This window comes from Ochotona princeps, chromosome 19 (assembly GCF_030435755.1).
Source record: "Ochotona princeps isolate mOchPri1 chromosome 19, mOchPri1.hap1, whole genome shotgun sequence".
NCBI lineage: Eukaryota > Metazoa > Chordata > Mammalia > Lagomorpha > Ochotonidae > Ochotona > Ochotona princeps.
Genome location: NC_080850.1, coordinates 1,976,836 through 1,992,838, shown reverse-complemented (window position 1 = coordinate 1,992,838; position 16,003 = coordinate 1,976,836). Strand labels below are relative to the sequence as shown.

The 16,003-nt window shown below is 62.5% G+C and overlaps 1 protein-coding gene across 6 annotated transcripts; it reads right to left on the bottom strand.

Moving 5' to 3' along the window:
- Window positions 1–787: 787 nt before the first annotated feature.
- Window positions 788–15,757, bottom strand: PDLIM7 (PDZ and LIM domain 7). Of its 6 annotated transcripts, XM_058677504.1 has the most exons (14): window positions 15,618–15,757; window positions 14,796–14,902; window positions 12,251–12,402; window positions 12,115–12,145; window positions 11,589–11,707; window positions 11,218–11,238; window positions 10,845–10,981; window positions 10,711–10,747; window positions 8,817–8,878; window positions 8,423–8,660; window positions 7,535–7,715; window positions 1,446–1,566; window positions 1,229–1,344; window positions 788–1,119 (listed from the first exon to the last, which is right to left on the bottom strand). In XM_058677504.1, the coding sequence occupies exons 2-14, from the start codon at window positions 14,889–14,891 to the stop codon at window positions 1,033–1,035; spliced, it is 1,398 nt and encodes a 465-aa protein (XP_058533487.1). In that variant the 5' UTR covers window positions 14,892–14,902; window positions 15,618–15,757; the 3' UTR covers window positions 788–1,032. The 6 variants fall into 6 exon arrangements, with proteins under 6 accessions (XP_058533487.1, XP_004587427.2, XP_058533488.1 ...); XM_004587370.4 differs by lacking the exon at window positions 11,218–11,238; XM_058677505.1 differs by lacking the exon at window positions 11,589–11,707 and having other exon boundaries at window positions 11,222–11,238.
- Between the last annotated feature and the right edge of the window lie 246 nt (window positions 15,758–16,003).

Below are 16,003 nucleotides of genomic sequence, written 5' to 3'. Positions count from 1 at the left end.
GTCAGCATGCTTAGCGCCCAGACAACAGGTGTGGTGGTGCAGTACGTTAAGCCGCCCCTGGAGACACCCACATCTGGAATCAGAGTGCTGGTTCCCTTCTCAGCTCTGCTTCCACGCTGGCTTCTTGCTGGGGCGTCCTGGGAGGCAGCAGGTGCTGGGCCCCTGCCTCTCTCGTAAGAGACCCAGATGGAGCTCTTGGCCCCATCTTGGCTGTAGCAGGCACTTGAGGAGTAAACCAGCAGATGGAAGATCTCTTTTTGACTCTGTTACCCTGCCAAGGATGTCTAGGTTGAAGCATGAGTAACTGCAGATGCCTCAGCGGGCTGGCTGACAGCTGTGTGACACTCCCAGCGGCATCTGCTATGTCCTGGACGCCGGCCAAGGCATGAGCCTTCTCTCCACTCAGCCCTGCCGCCTTGCCCAGCGCCCGGCGGCACCGCCCCAACCTTTCCTCTCACTCTCCTTCCTGTCCACTGTGTGGACGGTCCTCTTCCGCCCCGCCTTGTCCTGCTCCCGTTCTTAAGAGCAGTGATGACTGGCCCTCATGTACAAGGGGCCCTCACCTGGCGCTCCCTGGCACGCCCCCTCCCCATAGCTGCCCTTTTCCAACCTTCCTGCCGGTCAGGCCAGCGGCTGCCTCCATGTGTTCCTCCTGTACCTCTGTCCTCTGACAGCGACCTCTCATCAGGCCATCAAGATGGCCAGTCAGGCAAGACCACAGGAGCCTCTCTCCCCACTGTGTACGTCAAGTCCCACCACTCCCAGGGACAGGAGGGACACAGACATAGCTGGACACAGGTTTATTGTGGCAATGGAGGTGAAGGAGGGGCTGGTGTGGCCAGCAGCGGTGACTGCGGTGGGCGGAGTGTGGGGGCACGTGAGGGGACAACATGGGGTCCAGAGAGCCCCAGACTGGGTGCAGGAGTTGGGCTCGGGACAGCCGCGGCCAGCCCTACCCAGAAATGCTGGGCGGGTGAGGAATTCTAGACGCCCCGGGCTGGGTCAGACACAGGTGGCAGCGGGCAGCGAGGCTCACACGTGTGAGAAGGCGTGGCTCTTACAGAGGGGCTTGTCCTTCTTGGAGTAGAAGGTCTTCCCTTCCAGGTTGACCTGACAGATCTGTGGGCATTGATGCTGCAGTCAGCGGGAGTGGCGGCGGGTGGGAAAGGCCGTCTCCAGTGGGTGGGGGGCGGGTGGGAGTGGGGCCGAGGCCGGGGTGGGTGCTCACCGCGCACACGAAGCAGGTGTCATGCCAGCTGAAGCCCAGCGCCTCCAGGAAGCGGTCCCCAGCATCGATCTTGAAATCACAGCCGCGGCATTTGGTGCCAAACATCTTCTCGTAATCTGAGGAAGGAGGCAGGGAAGAGGCCAGGGGGCTGGGATCTGTGCTTGCCGTACGCCTCATCGCAACCCTGCCCTTGCTGAGGGGTGGGGCAGCCCCATACCTCGCTCGCAGTAGGGCACCCCTTCCTCCATGTAGAAGGCCCTGTTGCGAATGGGGGTCTTGCAGGCGGTGCAGGTGAAACAGTGCACGTGCCACGTCATCTTCAGGGCGTGCATGATCTCCTGGGAGGTGGCCACAGTCACAGGGGTCTTCCTTCCCAGGGTAAGCATTATGCCTACACACTCGGTTGCCCTCACCTCCCCCGCCCCACCCCCCCGCAGGCTCCTTCCAACTGCTGGGGCCGAGTCCCTCCCTTCCTCTCGCACCCTTTGCTAAGTCCACCCCTAAAGTACATCCATCGCCTGGCTGCTCGGTCTCCCTGCCACAAGCCCTCACAGCTGGCCATCATCTCTGGGCTCCGACACACCATACCATGGTGAGTCCCTGCAGCTCGCGGCAGGTGGCTTCCCCACTGCCACCGCAGAATACCTTCCATCTGAACCAAAGTGCTGAGCAGGGCTTGCAGGCTGGTGGGGCCGCTGTTCTCCTGGGGATTCTGCCACACCGGCCCCCTGCCAGGCACCCACCTTGGGCTGTAACCTAGATAGCTCAAGCATGACCCCTCATCTCCAAGGGCCCACTCAAGGCCCATTGCAGCTAACATCGCCTGGCCTGCGCCATGTCCCTGCTCTTAGCTGCTCTTTCCTCTCGCCTGGTACTCATGGCACTGCCTGACCCTTTGCTTACTGCTCCTTTTTTTTCTTGTCTTAAGATTTATTTTTTATTGGAAAGGCAGAATTACAAAGAGAAGAAGATCTTCAGCCTGCTGGTTCACTCCCCAAGTGGCCACAATGGACAGAACTGAGCTGATCTGAAACCAGGAGCCAGGAGTTTCTTCTGGGTCTCCATTGTGGATGCAGGGTCCCAAGGCTTTGGACCATTTTCTACAGCTGTCTCAGGCCACAAGCAGGGAACTGGAAGGGAAGTGCAGCAGCCGGGACACGAACCGGATCCCACATGGGATCCTGGTGCATGTAAGGTGAGGATTTAGTCACTAGGCTATTGATCCAGGTCCACTGCTTCTCATTCTTTCTACTGAAACTGAAGACCAGGAGGGAGGAAGCATCGACTTTTCTAGTAACACGGTGACCTCCTCTCAGTGGGTGCTCAGCGAACCAGGGCAAAGCAGAGGCTCATTGGGGCCGAGCGTTGTCACTGGGCCTGTGCTGCCCACCTCTGCGCCCGTCCCTGCCATCACTGACCAGGGCCAGCAGCACTCAGATCTGGAACAGGCAGGAGCTGGGACCCCTGTCCCTGCCTCGCAGGGCTAAGGTGGAATGTGTCCTGTGCCTGGAGCCAGGGATCCCGGCACCAGTGACCGCCAGGGCCAGGTGGAGCTTTGCCGTGGGGGAAAAACACTTGCTGTGCTTCTAAGGGCACTGCTACTGGTTCATGCTGGCATGTCTGGAAGGCTTGGATTGAGATCCAGGTTTCAAAGTCACATATACTGGCTTTGAAAGGCCGGCCATTGATGAAAAAAGAGCTGGAGCAGCCATCCAGGTACAGCCCATGTGAGGGTGGCGTGGAGCGTGGCTCGGCTCAAACGTGCCCTCTAGCGGCAAAGCACGTCACTGGTCAGGCGTTCCTGCTTGCCTGAAGTCTTGCCCCAGCCAGCACAATGGCTGGCTCCCGGACCCGATGCCTGTTGCTTCCTTTTCCAAGCTGTGAGCTGGCTGGAGAGGTGGCTGCAGCCGCGGCCTGGGCAGGCAGCTTTCTCCCAGGGTTAAGAGCTTGTGGCCAGTGGCCACTTTCTGTCCTGGCCCTGTGGGTCCTAAATCCTTCTCTGCCACCTGCTACTGCCCCAGAAGCAGCTGCGTATCTCTTCAGCCCCTGGTTACACCTCACACCTTGGGACACTCACTGGCCAAGTGCACCCCAGCTGAAGTACACGTCCACCTGCTTGTTCAAGGGCTTGCTGACCATCGCTGTAATGCGCAGTGCCTGCTGCAGGAGGCAGTCTAAATTATCCAGGATGAGACAAAAGCATGGGGGTGCAGTGAGCAGAGAGCAGGGGGCGGACAGAGGGAGGGGAGTGTCAGGGATGAGCGGTGCTGGTATTGCAGTGTCCCGTGAGACTATGCATTGGCCCTGTAGCAGAACCAAGGGTGCCGGCAGAATGAAGAGACCTGCGTGGGGGAATTGAGGGGCCGTGTAAGTGCAAAGGGATCCTCCGGTGCTGCCGACTGCACCTCTTTGATGCCGCCTACCTGCTTTCCTCTGCCACGCCCACCACTGTGCGCCTCACACTACCCAGGGCACGTGTAGCTCTAAGCGCTGGACACAAGGGGGCATGGCACAGTACATTTCCAGGAATTGATGGGCTGTGAGTCACTATTGGGGCAGCTGGCAGCTTCTTGCCTGCTCCCCCCACACACCCGCCAACAGGCGAGGTGAGCTGGGGCTTCCTAGGCACTGTTGGGAAACTCACTTGTCAGCAGCACTGACCTGGCGGGTGTGAGCAAGCCAGCCCAGGACTCAGGAGGCAGGTGGCGCTCCAGCCCCATCTCTTGTGTGAACACAGGACTGGGGACAGGAGTGGTTAGCCTGCAGCAGGGCCTCGCGCTGGCGGAGTGAATCCAGAGACCCAGTGTGAGGAACATGGAACAGTCCCATGGAGCTGTCCAGGAAATGACTGCAATCCTGGGCAAAATTCCCTCATCTGTGATCAGACTGACTTTGGGCTTCCTGTTACGAGCAGACGACCTCTCCCAGGGACCTGCTGCTATGATGATGTCAGCGACAACGATGTCCCCTCTCCTCCTGCTGATTCATGCAACCCTCACTTTTTGAGGAATGAGGGAGGTGGGCTTCTAGCAAATCAAAGCAAAGATCATATTTCTCGGGCCTGGCGAGGTAGCCTAGCAGTTAAATCCTCACCTTGCATCCAGGATCTCATATGGGTGTCAGTTTGTATCCTGGCAGCCCCACTTTCCTTCCAGCTCCCTGCTTGTGGCCTGGGAAAGCAGTCAAGGACGGCCTAAAGCTTTGGGACCCTGCACCTACATGGGACACCCAGAAGAAGCTCCTGGTTCTTGGCTTTGGATCAGCTCAGCTCCAGCCATTGCTGCCACTTGGGGAGTGAATCAGCCGACGGAAGATCTTTCTCTCTGTCTCTCCTTTTCTCTGTTTATCTGACTTTTCAACAACAACAACAAATCTTTTTAAAAAACTAACAAGAGGGCCCGGCGGCCGTGGCCTAGCGGCTAAAGTCCTCACCTTGAAAGCCCCGGGATCCCATATGGGCGCCGGTTCTAATCCCGGCAGCTCCACTTCCCATCCAGCTCCCTGCTTGTGGCCTGGGAAAGCAGTTGAGGACGGCCCAATGCATTGGGACCCTGCACCCGCGTGGGAGACCTGGAAGAGGTTCCTGGTTCCCGGCATCGGATCGGCACGCACCGGCCCGTTGCGGCTCACTTGGGGAGTGAATCATCGGATGGAAGATCTTCCTCTCTGTCTCTCCTCCTCTGTGTATATCTGGCTGTAATAAAACAAATAAATCTTTAAAAGAAAAAAAAAAGAAACTAACAAGAACAGATTAAAAAAATAGACCATATTTCTCAGCCGTCCTGGCAGCTGGGTGGGGTCAGAGGGCTGATTTCTGACCAATGGCATGGAGGCTGGAAGAGGGGTAGCAGCAGCCCTTCAAGCTGGGCCGTGGGCCTGCGTCCCCTGTTTCCTTCCCAACAGCACAGTGGCTCCAGTGCAGACGCCTGGGTGCAGGCTCAGGAGCCACTCTGAGCGGTGAGAAAACAGTCCACGGCTGGCTAAGCAGTGAGCGGCAGGAGCCTGGGTTGGCCTCACCACTGCCAGGCCGTCTACCTCTGGACCCGTGCTGAAAAATGAGTCATCATGGTGCTGAGTCTCCTGAACTTCGTGGTTCAGATCAGCTCACTCACAGGACCATCAGGGAGCTATCTGGCCGCAGCCAGCAGCCTTCTCTGTGGGTTCCAGCAGGAGGAGGGGACAGAAGGCGGAGAATCTGAGCTGGGACCTGGAGGCCTGGGGCTGCCCCAGCTCACCTTCACCCTGATCCCTGCCGTGTTAGGGACCCCTTCCGCCCCTCTCCGTGCCTCAGTGTGTATGTATGCACAGGAGGGAGACATCCTGCCTGGTCTGGATGAGAACGACTGTCCTGGCCTCTGCTTGTGCCCACCCCCCCAACACACACAGGGTGCACTCCTTGGGACAGGACCCACACCTGTCACACCCACGTGTCCAGAGCACGGGGCCCACTGTGCTATGGGGGAGACCACCCGACTGGCCAGCTGTCAGCTCCTGACACACAACCGAAGAGACCCTAAGCCTGTGCAGGCTGTGCTGCGTTAGCCTCCGCAGGAAAAGGGCCCTGGAATCTCAGGATTTAGAGCCCAGGTTTCTGGCTTTGCTGCTTGCCAGTCCTGAGCTACTTAGCTCCCAGTCCGTCTCCGTGTGCACCTGACAAGTGGGCACTGTAGACTGGCCTCTCGCCGTAACCACCCACGTCACGGTGCAGCAGAGTTAGTGACCAGCTTCTCGGAAGCTGGGTCGGGCCTGGTTAGTACTTGGATGGGAGAGTTAGTGACCAGCTGCCAGGCTGGTATGCCCCAGGAGTGCTAACTGGAGTCCCTGCTGCTCCACTCCCATTGCAACTCCCTGCTAACGTAGCTGGGAAGGTGGAAAATAGGTCAAGTGCTCGGGCCCCTGTGATCCGTGCAGGAGACCCAGCTGGGGTTCCTGGCTCCCCCTGTAGCCCAGAGCAGCCATAAAGTTAACAGTGTTAGGGACTGGTGCCGTGGTGTAGTGGGTAAAGCTGACATCTGTGACATCAGCATCACATATGGGATGGGAGTTCGAGTCCCAGCCGCTCCACTTCCAATCCTGCTCCCTGCCAACACGCCTGGGAGGCAGTGGAGGATGGCTCAAGTGTTTAGGTTCCTGCATCCACGTGGCGAGCCTGGAAAAGCTCCTGGCTTCTGGCTTTGGAGTGGCCCAGCTCTGGCCACTGTGGCCATTTGAGGAGTGAATTAACAGGAAGAAGCCTTCTCTCTGTCTCTCTGTCTCTCTCTCTATTCTGCCTTTGTAGCTGGAGCTAACAGTTCCAGCTTCCAGCTTTTCTTTCAAAGGCAAGCCCTGGCTAAAAGAACACCGTGTGGGGCCCGGCGGCGTGGCCTAGCAGATAAAGTCCTCGCCTTGAATGCCCCGGGATCCCATATGGGCGCTGGTTCTAATCCCGGCAGCTCCACTTCCCATCCAGCTCCCTGCTTGTGGCCTGGGAAAGCAGTCGAGGACGGCCCAATGCATTGGGACACTGCACCCGCGTGGGAGACCCGGAAGAGGTTCCAGGTTCCCGGCATCGGATCGGCACGCACCGGCCCGTTGTGGCTCACTTGGGGAGTGACTCATCGGACGGAAAATCTTCCTCTCTGTCTCTCCTCCTCTCTGTGTATATCTGGCTGTAATAAAATGAATAAATCTTTAAAAAAAAAAAAAAAAAAGAACACCGTGTGTCCTAGCCCTCTGCCTGCCTGGAGTGAGAACGGAGCTGCTGGAGTGATTAGTACAGACCTCTAAGTGCCAAGGACTTCAGACAACAAGGTGGGGAACACTAGGGCTCCTACAGGCACCCCAGGATTCCCATAATGACTTTTTCCGTGACTGCAGCCCAAGTGCAACCCAACTGTTGCAGCAGCCTCTCCCAGCCTGCCCAGCTCCTCCTTCCTGGCTTGATTTTAGGGAACCTCTAGTCCCTCAATCTTGATCTGTGCTTCACGTGGGCTCACCTCGCCCTCTGCCCTGAGGGGTGGGGGTAACCGAGGCCTGCAGAGTCACGGGAGGATTTTGGTCAGTTGTTAATTAGATTCTGCAGCTGGTATGATGGCACGGCGGGCTAAGCTTCCACCTACTGAGATTTTTCTCTCTGTTGCTCTGACTCTCAAATATAAATCTTTTTGTTTGTTTTATAGAAGATTCTGGCTCATGTCAAGTGAGGCCTGCACAGAAACCCACTGATTAGACCATTAACAGGATCCCTCAGGGGGGCCTCTCCAGACTCGGGCTGCAGCTGCTCCCCGAGTGTCAGAGGGCCCCTGCCCGCCCAGCAGCCCCACTCACGCCTGCGATCTTTTGCTTGCACTTGGCACAGGTCGGGGCGTAGCGCACATCGTAGCAGGGCGGGCAGAAGATGGCGCCCTTCTCCTCAAAGAAGCCGCCCTCTTCCAGGACCTTTCCACACTGGCTGCACACAAACTCTTCGGGGTGGTAGGCGTGGCCCAGTGCCACCAGGTAGCGGCCCCTGAGGGGAAAGGTGAGGGCAGTGAGAGTGGACAGGGGACGGGAGCAAGCCCAGGAGACAGGACAGAACATCCGCTGGAAGTCCCGGGTGACAAGGTTCATCCTAGTTTTGCAAGGGAGCAGCTTGGCCCAGGTCACATGGAGTGTGAAGTAGCCAGCATCTGATAACCCTGCTGGTGTCCTGGGCGCAGGAGTCCCCAGGAACCCCTAGGCAGGACTGGGGGCCCACCTATCCATCCGGCCTGGGGAGGGGCTTGCTGCTCCCAAACAGGTGTGTGAGGAATAGGGAGCCTGGTAGAACTTCCGCTTAAGAGCTGATGGAGAAGCAAGAGCAGGCCAGGGCCAGGAATGTTCTAGAATCTGGCATACTGACCCTGGGGCAGAGTGTGCAGAGGGAGCTGGCTCACCTGCTCTGGGAGACAAGACTGAATGAGTGGGAAGAAGAGAGGCAGAGAGCCAGGAGGGGCAGGAACTCGGGGGATGCAGTTTTGGGGTATCACGTGTTTGTATCCCCAAATGCTGCCAGTGGCTGACGCCAGTCAGTATACAGCGTATGGACTAGAGGATGAAGACCCTGGGGAGCCAGGACAGACCCCCAGATCCCCCCACCAGGAACGGGAACCTACTATCTTCCTTCAGCGGCTGCTGAGGACAGCAGAGTGGCCATCAGACAAAGCAGGAAGGCCGAGAAGGAACAGGGCCACCTACCGAATGACCTTGTGGCACTGGTGGCACACAGGAGTCTTGCCGTTGCTGGTTCCGCCCCCTCCTGCGTTGCCTCCGGTGGCGGCCTGCACGATGGAGGTACGATTCTGCAGGGGCGTGGGCGTGGCCGGCTGGCTGTGCCGGGTCAGCACCGTGCTGGTTTTGTCCGGGGCGTAGCGCTCAGCAAACGCAGGATCCACGGCCCAGGGTGGGCGGCTGGTGGGGCTGGGGGTGGTGGGGCCTGCCAGGGCCCAGGAAAGCAGCTCCAGGCAGGTGCAGGAGTGGGTATGGAGGAGGGGGTGGGGTGGTGAGGGCATGTGTGGAAGCTAGGACCGAGCAGTCTACCACCCCATCTTCTCCCAGGGGTTGCCCACCCGGCCCCAGCCCACTGTCTCACCAGGCCAGGGTTCCTGGGCTGTGCTTGAGGCTGGGGCTGGGATTTCTGTCCTGGGCACCTGGCTGTGAGATGGACCATTCAAGGTTCCTGTCGTGGCCCCACCCGCCCACCCAGGGCCTGCTGGCACCGTGTGAGAAGAGCCTGGGTATAGAAGGGCAATGTTGCCCAGCCAGGTTCCAGCCAGCTGGACAATGGTTCAGAACAGGGTGCTCCCATCTCTGGGAGTTCATCTCATCCCAGTGCTGAGAGCAGGGCAGCCTCTCCCACAACCAGCCCTCCCCTTCCAGGGTGATCCAGGCCGCGCCATCCAACAACCCCGCAAAGATGAAGTCAGAGGCAGAGAAAGCAGGGCAGCGAATATTTATTTCCAGGCCCACAACAGCACAGACCCGGCGGACAGCAGGACCATGGGGCAATGAAGGAAAGCAGGGTCAAACAGAGCCAGACCTATGCCAGGTGGGCTGCCAGGGCCAGGCCTGAGCAGAAGGACAGGGGAGGTAGTGGAAGCTGGAGGCACCAAGGGGGTGCCTGGGGGTGGGCAGGAGGCACAGAGAGAGAGAGAGAGAGAGAAGCAGAGAGGGCAGCCGGCCAGACAGGCCCAGGCTATGACTGCACGTTGAGTACGTGGGCAGAGCGCTGGTGGTGCCAGTCCCGGAGGCGGGTGTAGCGTGGGCTCTGCAGTTCCAGCACATACTTTTCCCTGAGGGACAGAGAGAAAAGGAGGAGAAAGTGGAAGGAAGGAGATGGAAGGGAGTCAGAAAGGAAGGGAAGGAGGAAGGAAGGGAGGGAGGAAAGAGGAAGAAAGGAGAGATGGCAGGGAGGGAAGGGAGGAGGGAGGAGGAAGGAGGGAAGGGAGCAGGGAGGAGGGAGGAGGGGAGGGAGGAGGGAAGGGAGGAGGGGAGGGGAGGAGGGAAGGGAGCAGGGAGGAGGGAGGAGGGAAGGGAGCAGGGAGGAGGGAGGAGGGGAGGGAGGAGGGAAGGGAGGAGGGAAGGGAGGAGGGGAGGGGAGGAGGGAAGGGAGGAGGGAAGGGAGCAGGGAGGAGGGAGGAGGGGAGGGAGGAGGGAAGGGAAGGAGGGAGGAGGGAAGGGAGGAGGGAGGAGGGAAGGGAGCAGGGAGGAGGGAGGAGGGGAGGGAGGAGGAAGGAGGGAAGGGAGGAGGGAGGAGGGAGGAGGGAAGAGAGGAGGGAGGAGGGAAGAGAGGAGGGAGGAGGGAGGAGGGAAGGGAGGAGGGGAGGGAAGGGAGCAGGGAGGAGGGAGGAGGGAAGGGAGGAGGGAGGAGGGAAGGGAGGAGGGAGGCAGGAACAAGGGTTCAGGAGCACCATGAGCACAGACACAGCACCGGGCTACCCCGCAAGCGGCGGAGGAGGGAAGAGGGAAGGGAGGAGGGAGGAGGGAGGAGGGAGGGAGGAGGGAAGGGAGGAGGGAGGAGGGAGGAGGGAAGGGAGGAGGGAGGAGGGAAAGGAAGAGGGAGGAGGGAAGGGAGGAGGGGAGGGAGGAGGGAGGCAGGAGCAAGGGCTCGGGAGCACCATGAGCACAGACACAGCACCGGGCTACCCCGCAAGCGGTGGAGGAGGGAAGAGGGAAGGGAGGAGGGAGGAGGGAGGGAGGAGGGAAGGGAGGAGGGAGGAGGGAGGAGGGAAGGGAGGAGGGAGGAGGGAAGGGAGGAGGGAGGCAGGAGCAAGGGTTCAGGAGCACCATGAGCGCAGACACAGCACCGGGCTACCCCGCAAGCGGTGGAGGAGGGAGGAGGGAAGGGAGGAGGGAGGAGGGAAGGAGGAGGGAGGAGGGAAGGGAGGAGGGAGGCAGGAGCAAGGGCTCGGGAGCACCATGAGCACAGACACAGCACCGGGCTACCCCGCAAGCGGCAGCAGGCGGGGCTGCACCTGTTCTTTTACCTTGATTTCTTCAGGTGTTCCTCATCCGGGTCTTGCACTGGGAGGGCAGAGGGAGGCAGTGATCAAGAAAAACCATTGGTCGCCCCAGCTTGGGAGGACCGCAGGAACCTGCCTGGCCCTGGCCCCGCACTTACTGAACTCGGTGCCCGTGAGGTGGGCAAGGATGCGGAAGGAGCGGGACTGGCCCGTGCCCGGCCGCGGCCGCCAGTCTTCCGTGTCCTCCATCAGCCGCTGCTTGCTGGCGTCGGGGACAAGTGGCCGGAGAGGCTGTCTGTGGGGAGGGGGCGGCTCAGAACTTCATGTTGTGGATGTGGTGGGCGCAGCCCCTCCCGGAGGGTTTACGGTGGTGGTGGTGCTGGTGGCGGTGGTGGGGGGCGTGGGGAAGGGCAATGGAGAGGGCCTGGGGGGCCAGGGAGTGGGGGAGGGCAGGGGGTGGCCAGGGTGGGGAGGGGCTACCGCCCAGAGTGCCGGAAGGAAGGAAGAGAGGGACAGGCAGAGGGGGCTCACTGACTTGTCAGGGGTCTGCACCTGTGAAGGAAATAGACAGATGGACAGATAAAGGGACAAAGGGACAGACACACAGAGGAAGAAAGATGGGCAGGGTCAGAGTCGCCTGGACAAGGTGGCACCGAGTGGGGCTCAGCTGGCCCAACCCACCCCCGACCCCGGGCGGCTGGCGGCAGGGAGGGGCACTGCCGTGTCCGGAGCCCCCCAAAGAGGTGGGAGCCACACCCTTGGGGGGCCCAGTGCCTGCCACCCCGGCCGCCAGGGGTCGCTGCCGCACGGTTTCCGGCCTGATTGGAGCGCGCAGTGCAAGGAGCAGCAGCGCGCAGCGGGCAGGCGTGGGCAGGTGGGCGGCTGGGCTGGAGGGCACGTACCCATTCTGCTGCGGGGCGCTGTCAGCAGGCGGGGGCGCCCCGAACGGCCGGGCCGTCTTGTTGAGAGAGGCACTGGGTGCAAAGGTGTACCGCGGGGGGTCCGCGGCAGGGGCCAGGGCCTGGGCAGAGACAGAGCCGGGCAGGGCAGGCGAGGATGGGGGTGGGGGGATGCAGATGGGACGCCCCAGGAGTGGAGAGCCGCCTTCACATCCTGGTGGGTGGCTGCGGAGCTGCGAATGCTCCCATTGGGGAGCGATGACCTCAGCCCCCGGCAGGGGGAAGGCGCAGGGGGCAAGTGCAGTGCAGGCCGGTGGAGGCAGGCAGACATGCGTGGGCCCGGGACCGTGCGGCAGCCCCAGGCTCAACTCCCCAGACCTTCCCCCTCAGGGTCTGCGTTCCACTCCGCAACAGGAACTCCCAGACAGGGAAGGGTGCTGAGGTTGTCACGGGGTGGGGGCAGGCCAGCCTGGGCAACCCAGCCACCAGCCCTCCCCCACCACCCAGAGCTCCCCAGGTCGCCGCCCACCTTCTGCGGTTTGTTCTGAGCCGGCTGAGCCCTGGAAGAGAAGGGAAAAGGTAGACCGGATGGTGGGTGCACGGGACGGATGAGGCCGGGACAGCACCTGCCACTTCCCCACCCACCAACCCGCAGCCCTGCATACCTGCTGAGACCCAGGCTGAGCCGCTCCCCGCAGGCCCGGATCTTGTTCTGGGCCTCAATGTGCGTGAGGCTGCCTGCGTTCTCGCCATCGATGCTCAGCACCCAGTCGCCCACGGCCACGCCGGCCTGCGCAGCTTTGCCTCCCGGAGTGAGCTGCGGGCAGCAGGAGTCACAGAGGCCAAAGCTGAGCAGGCCGCTGGTCCCATGCCGCCAGGAGCTAGGACTCCCGAAGCCACATGTCCCTGGCCGGCTGCTGGATCCTCAGGGAACCAGAAAGGGATCGAGGCCTCCCCCAATCCTGTTACTACCCTCACTGGAACATAACCAAACAGCCCCCCTCATTCCTGACAGCAGGGCCCCTGGCAAACCCCACTGGGTCCCTGTGGCCTGTCAACACAGGCAGGGTGGCTGGCTGGGCTGTCCATGGGTCTGAGCCCCTGGGACTACAACATGGCAAGGAGCCTGGCACCCACTGCTAGAGCCCCAGGAGGTTCTGAGGAGATGCCAGACAGCAGTGAGAGGAGGAGGGCACGCTGGGCTGGATGGCTGCACTGCATGCCTGCACCGGGATGGCAAGGTGCACACACTGGGCCGCCCCTTCCTCCCAGCGGCCCACAAGTGGCTTCTGAAGGAGTCTGCTGTGACACATGGCAAGACAGAGAGGTGAGGTAACAACAAGTCACCAAGCTAGGTGAGGCAGAGGCAGGACCCGGCCCTGCCTCTCCAGTTCCACCACTCCAGGCTGCCTCTGCTGGGGGGTGGTACCTGGAAGGGCTCCCTAACGCCCCCCCCACAGGGTGTGATGCCCCGCTCCTCCGACTCCCTCAGTGGGCAGGGGAAGTGGTGCCCTGCAGGGGAAGTGACTTACTCAAGGTCACCAGTGAGTCAGTGAAACCTGGCCAGGCCACTCCCTGCCCACACTGGGAGGTGTGGGGGAGCCCACGGTAGGGGCCTCAGGGGTAGGCAGAAACAGCCAGCTGGGGACGGGAGGAGGGTTCAGGGATCATTTCCTTCCTGGGAGTGGGAGGACAGGAAGTCTGAGGAGTGGTGGTGGTTAGAGTGGGGGTGCTGGAAGCCAGAAGAGCTTGGCAAGAAAAGTCAGAAGCAGCTCTGGCCAGGGTGAGGGCGAGGCCAGAGGGCCACGGAGGGGAAAAGCCAGGGGGCTGGACACTGAGGGGCGAGGGCGTGAGTCAGCCCAAGGGCTCCACGGAGCAGCCCAACCCCCCCGGCCCAGACGTTACCTCATCTCCCAGGCCCGGGCCTGCAGCCAGCCCCAGCCCCTCCCTCCTCCCTTTTCAGGGGTCAGCAGAGGAGGAGAGGGCTGGCCCAGCTCTGCAAAGACCACCCCACCCTCCAGCCACCGGGGGTGGGCGGCCGAGGTCCAACTCCAAGGCTGGGCTTCACTGGGAGCCCCACCCCTACCCCTGGCAGCAGACAGGGCAACCCCAGGCCAGGGTGCCCCTGACAGGCCGCATCCTTATCAGTGAAGCGGGAAGGCTGTGCCCAGGTGGGCCTCCCTTGTCCCAGCCACTTGTGGAGGCACTTTCCCAGGGAGACGGATGTGGGGTAGGTTCCCAGGGTATGCATGTGTGTGTGTGTGTGAGGGGCCTGCTGGCAGGCCAGGCTCAAGAGGACTCTGGAAAGATCCCAGGCAGAACATGGCCTGCCCTAACCATCAACAACCCTCAGCCACCTCAGGCTGGGCTTGCCATGGGCTTCCTGCCAACAGCTGTATGCCCACCAGGCAGCTGGGTGGGCCTCTGGGCAGACGGATATAGGGGCAGGAAGTTCCCGCCCCCTCCTGACCCCCAGGCTCCAGGCTGGCCATGTCCCACCAGCAGGAACCACAGCCTGGCCAGCGGGTGAGGAGCCCACGGCCCGGGCTCAGAGGGTGAGCCCTTTTCGGCTAGGTAGACCTCTCCACTGGTGGCCATCCCAGCCTGGGGCTGCATTCTTGGGCTTATAAGGCAATCCCCCGGCCACAGGGAGGGGCGAGTGGAGAGCTCCGCCCCCAGCAGGGTAGCCTTCTCAGGAATTCAGGAGTTGCAGTCCTGCAGCCTAGCCTAGCCACACCTCTGCTCTGGGTCAGGGGTCGCCACATCCTGGATGGGGCCAGTGGAAGGAGGGAGACACACACTCACACAGGCTGGGGGAGATGCCCTTGTCCGACCCACAGAAACTGCAGGGCATCCTTGCCCCATTCCCATCCCTGCCTTGCCACGACCGCACTGGACAAGCTGGCATCTCACTGGATGCCAATTGCTACCTCCTGGGTGGACGTGAGCGCCCTGCCAGGGAAGGGGGGCTGGATCTCAGGTGGTGACGCTGCTCCCACCCGGCAGAACTGGTCTTCTCCCCCAGACGTAGCCACAGGGAGCCTGGTGGAGAGGCAGCTGGCAGGTGCGGTGGGGACCTTGTACAACTAGCTAGCCATTACTTCTCAGGCCTGCTGACACCTGGCCGTCCTGTTCAAGTTCCGCCCAGAGATCTGAGCAGCCAAAGACCTGGGGCGGGGTGGGGGAGCCCCTCTCCCAAACCAAGCTCACCCGGGAGATGGACAGGGGCACGTTGAAGTCCTTGCCCCCTTGCAGCCGGAAGCCCCAAGGTGCTGGCCCCTCCAGCACTACTTTGAAGGAATCCATGGTGCCAGCTCCTAAGAGGAGAAGAGAGGAGGTGAGTGTCCTGCAGGGTGGGCACACGGGCAGCCCAGCCCTGGACACTAGCCTTGAGCAGGTGCCAGAGCGGCACGGCCGGGGTGAGGCAGGGACAGGTATCCTGTCAGGCTTGGCTTAAAGTCCTCCGCATCCTCGGGTGGGCCGCGGCATGGATTCTGGCACGTCTGCCCTCGAGCCAGCCCGGAGCCTCGGGCGGGCGGCGGGGTGAGTCAGGGGCCGGCTCGGCTCTCCCCGCCCCCCTGGTCCCGGCAGGCGGGCGGGCAGGCCGGGCTGCAGCCTGCTCGGACTATATAAGGCGTGTAAGCTGACACTGCGCCGAGAGCCGCCGAGGGAGCCGCGGGGGCTCCGCGCAGGGGGAGGGGTGCGCGCCAGGCGGCTCCAGGCCGCTGCAGCCCGGGCGGGGGTCCGCGGGCGCCGGACGGGGCGACGGGGCCGGCAGGAGCGGGGCGAGGCTCCGGCGCGGATCGCTGGGGGCACCCCAGGGCGAGGCCAGGGCCAGTGACTCAGTTTCCCCCTAACCGCGCCCGGGCCAGGTCTCCCCACCACCACCACCACCCCCGCAGGAAGCGGCGCAGGCGCCGATCCGCCTCGCCACGGGACGGCGGGGGCGGAGGCAGCGGCCGGCCTGGCGGGAGGGCGTGCACCCCGCAGCTCCAGCGGGCTCCGACCCCCGGCCCCGCGCCCTCGCCGTACCTGCTCGGCCCCGCCGGGGCGCTGCACGGAGGCGGGATCCGGGCGGCCGCGACGGGACCCGGGCGTCCGAGCGCTCTGACCCCGCCCCCGCCGACGCCGCCCGCTTTGAGGCCGCGGGAGGGGGCGGGGCCCGAGGCCACGCCCCGAGGCGCCCCGCCCACAGGCCTGTGGTTCCGCCCGCGGAGAGCCCCGCCCAAGCCGTCTGGCTTGCCCAATCACGGCGCCCCTTCTGGCTCCGAGCTCACTGCGGGGGCGGGGCCGGGGCGGGGCCTCAGGGAGACACTGCCCCGCCCACGCCGCGCCAGGCTGCAAGCCTCGGGGCTGCAGGAGAGGGCGGCCTTGACGGGCAGGCCTCGCTGGACGGAGGTCGTCGCGCACCCTTAGTC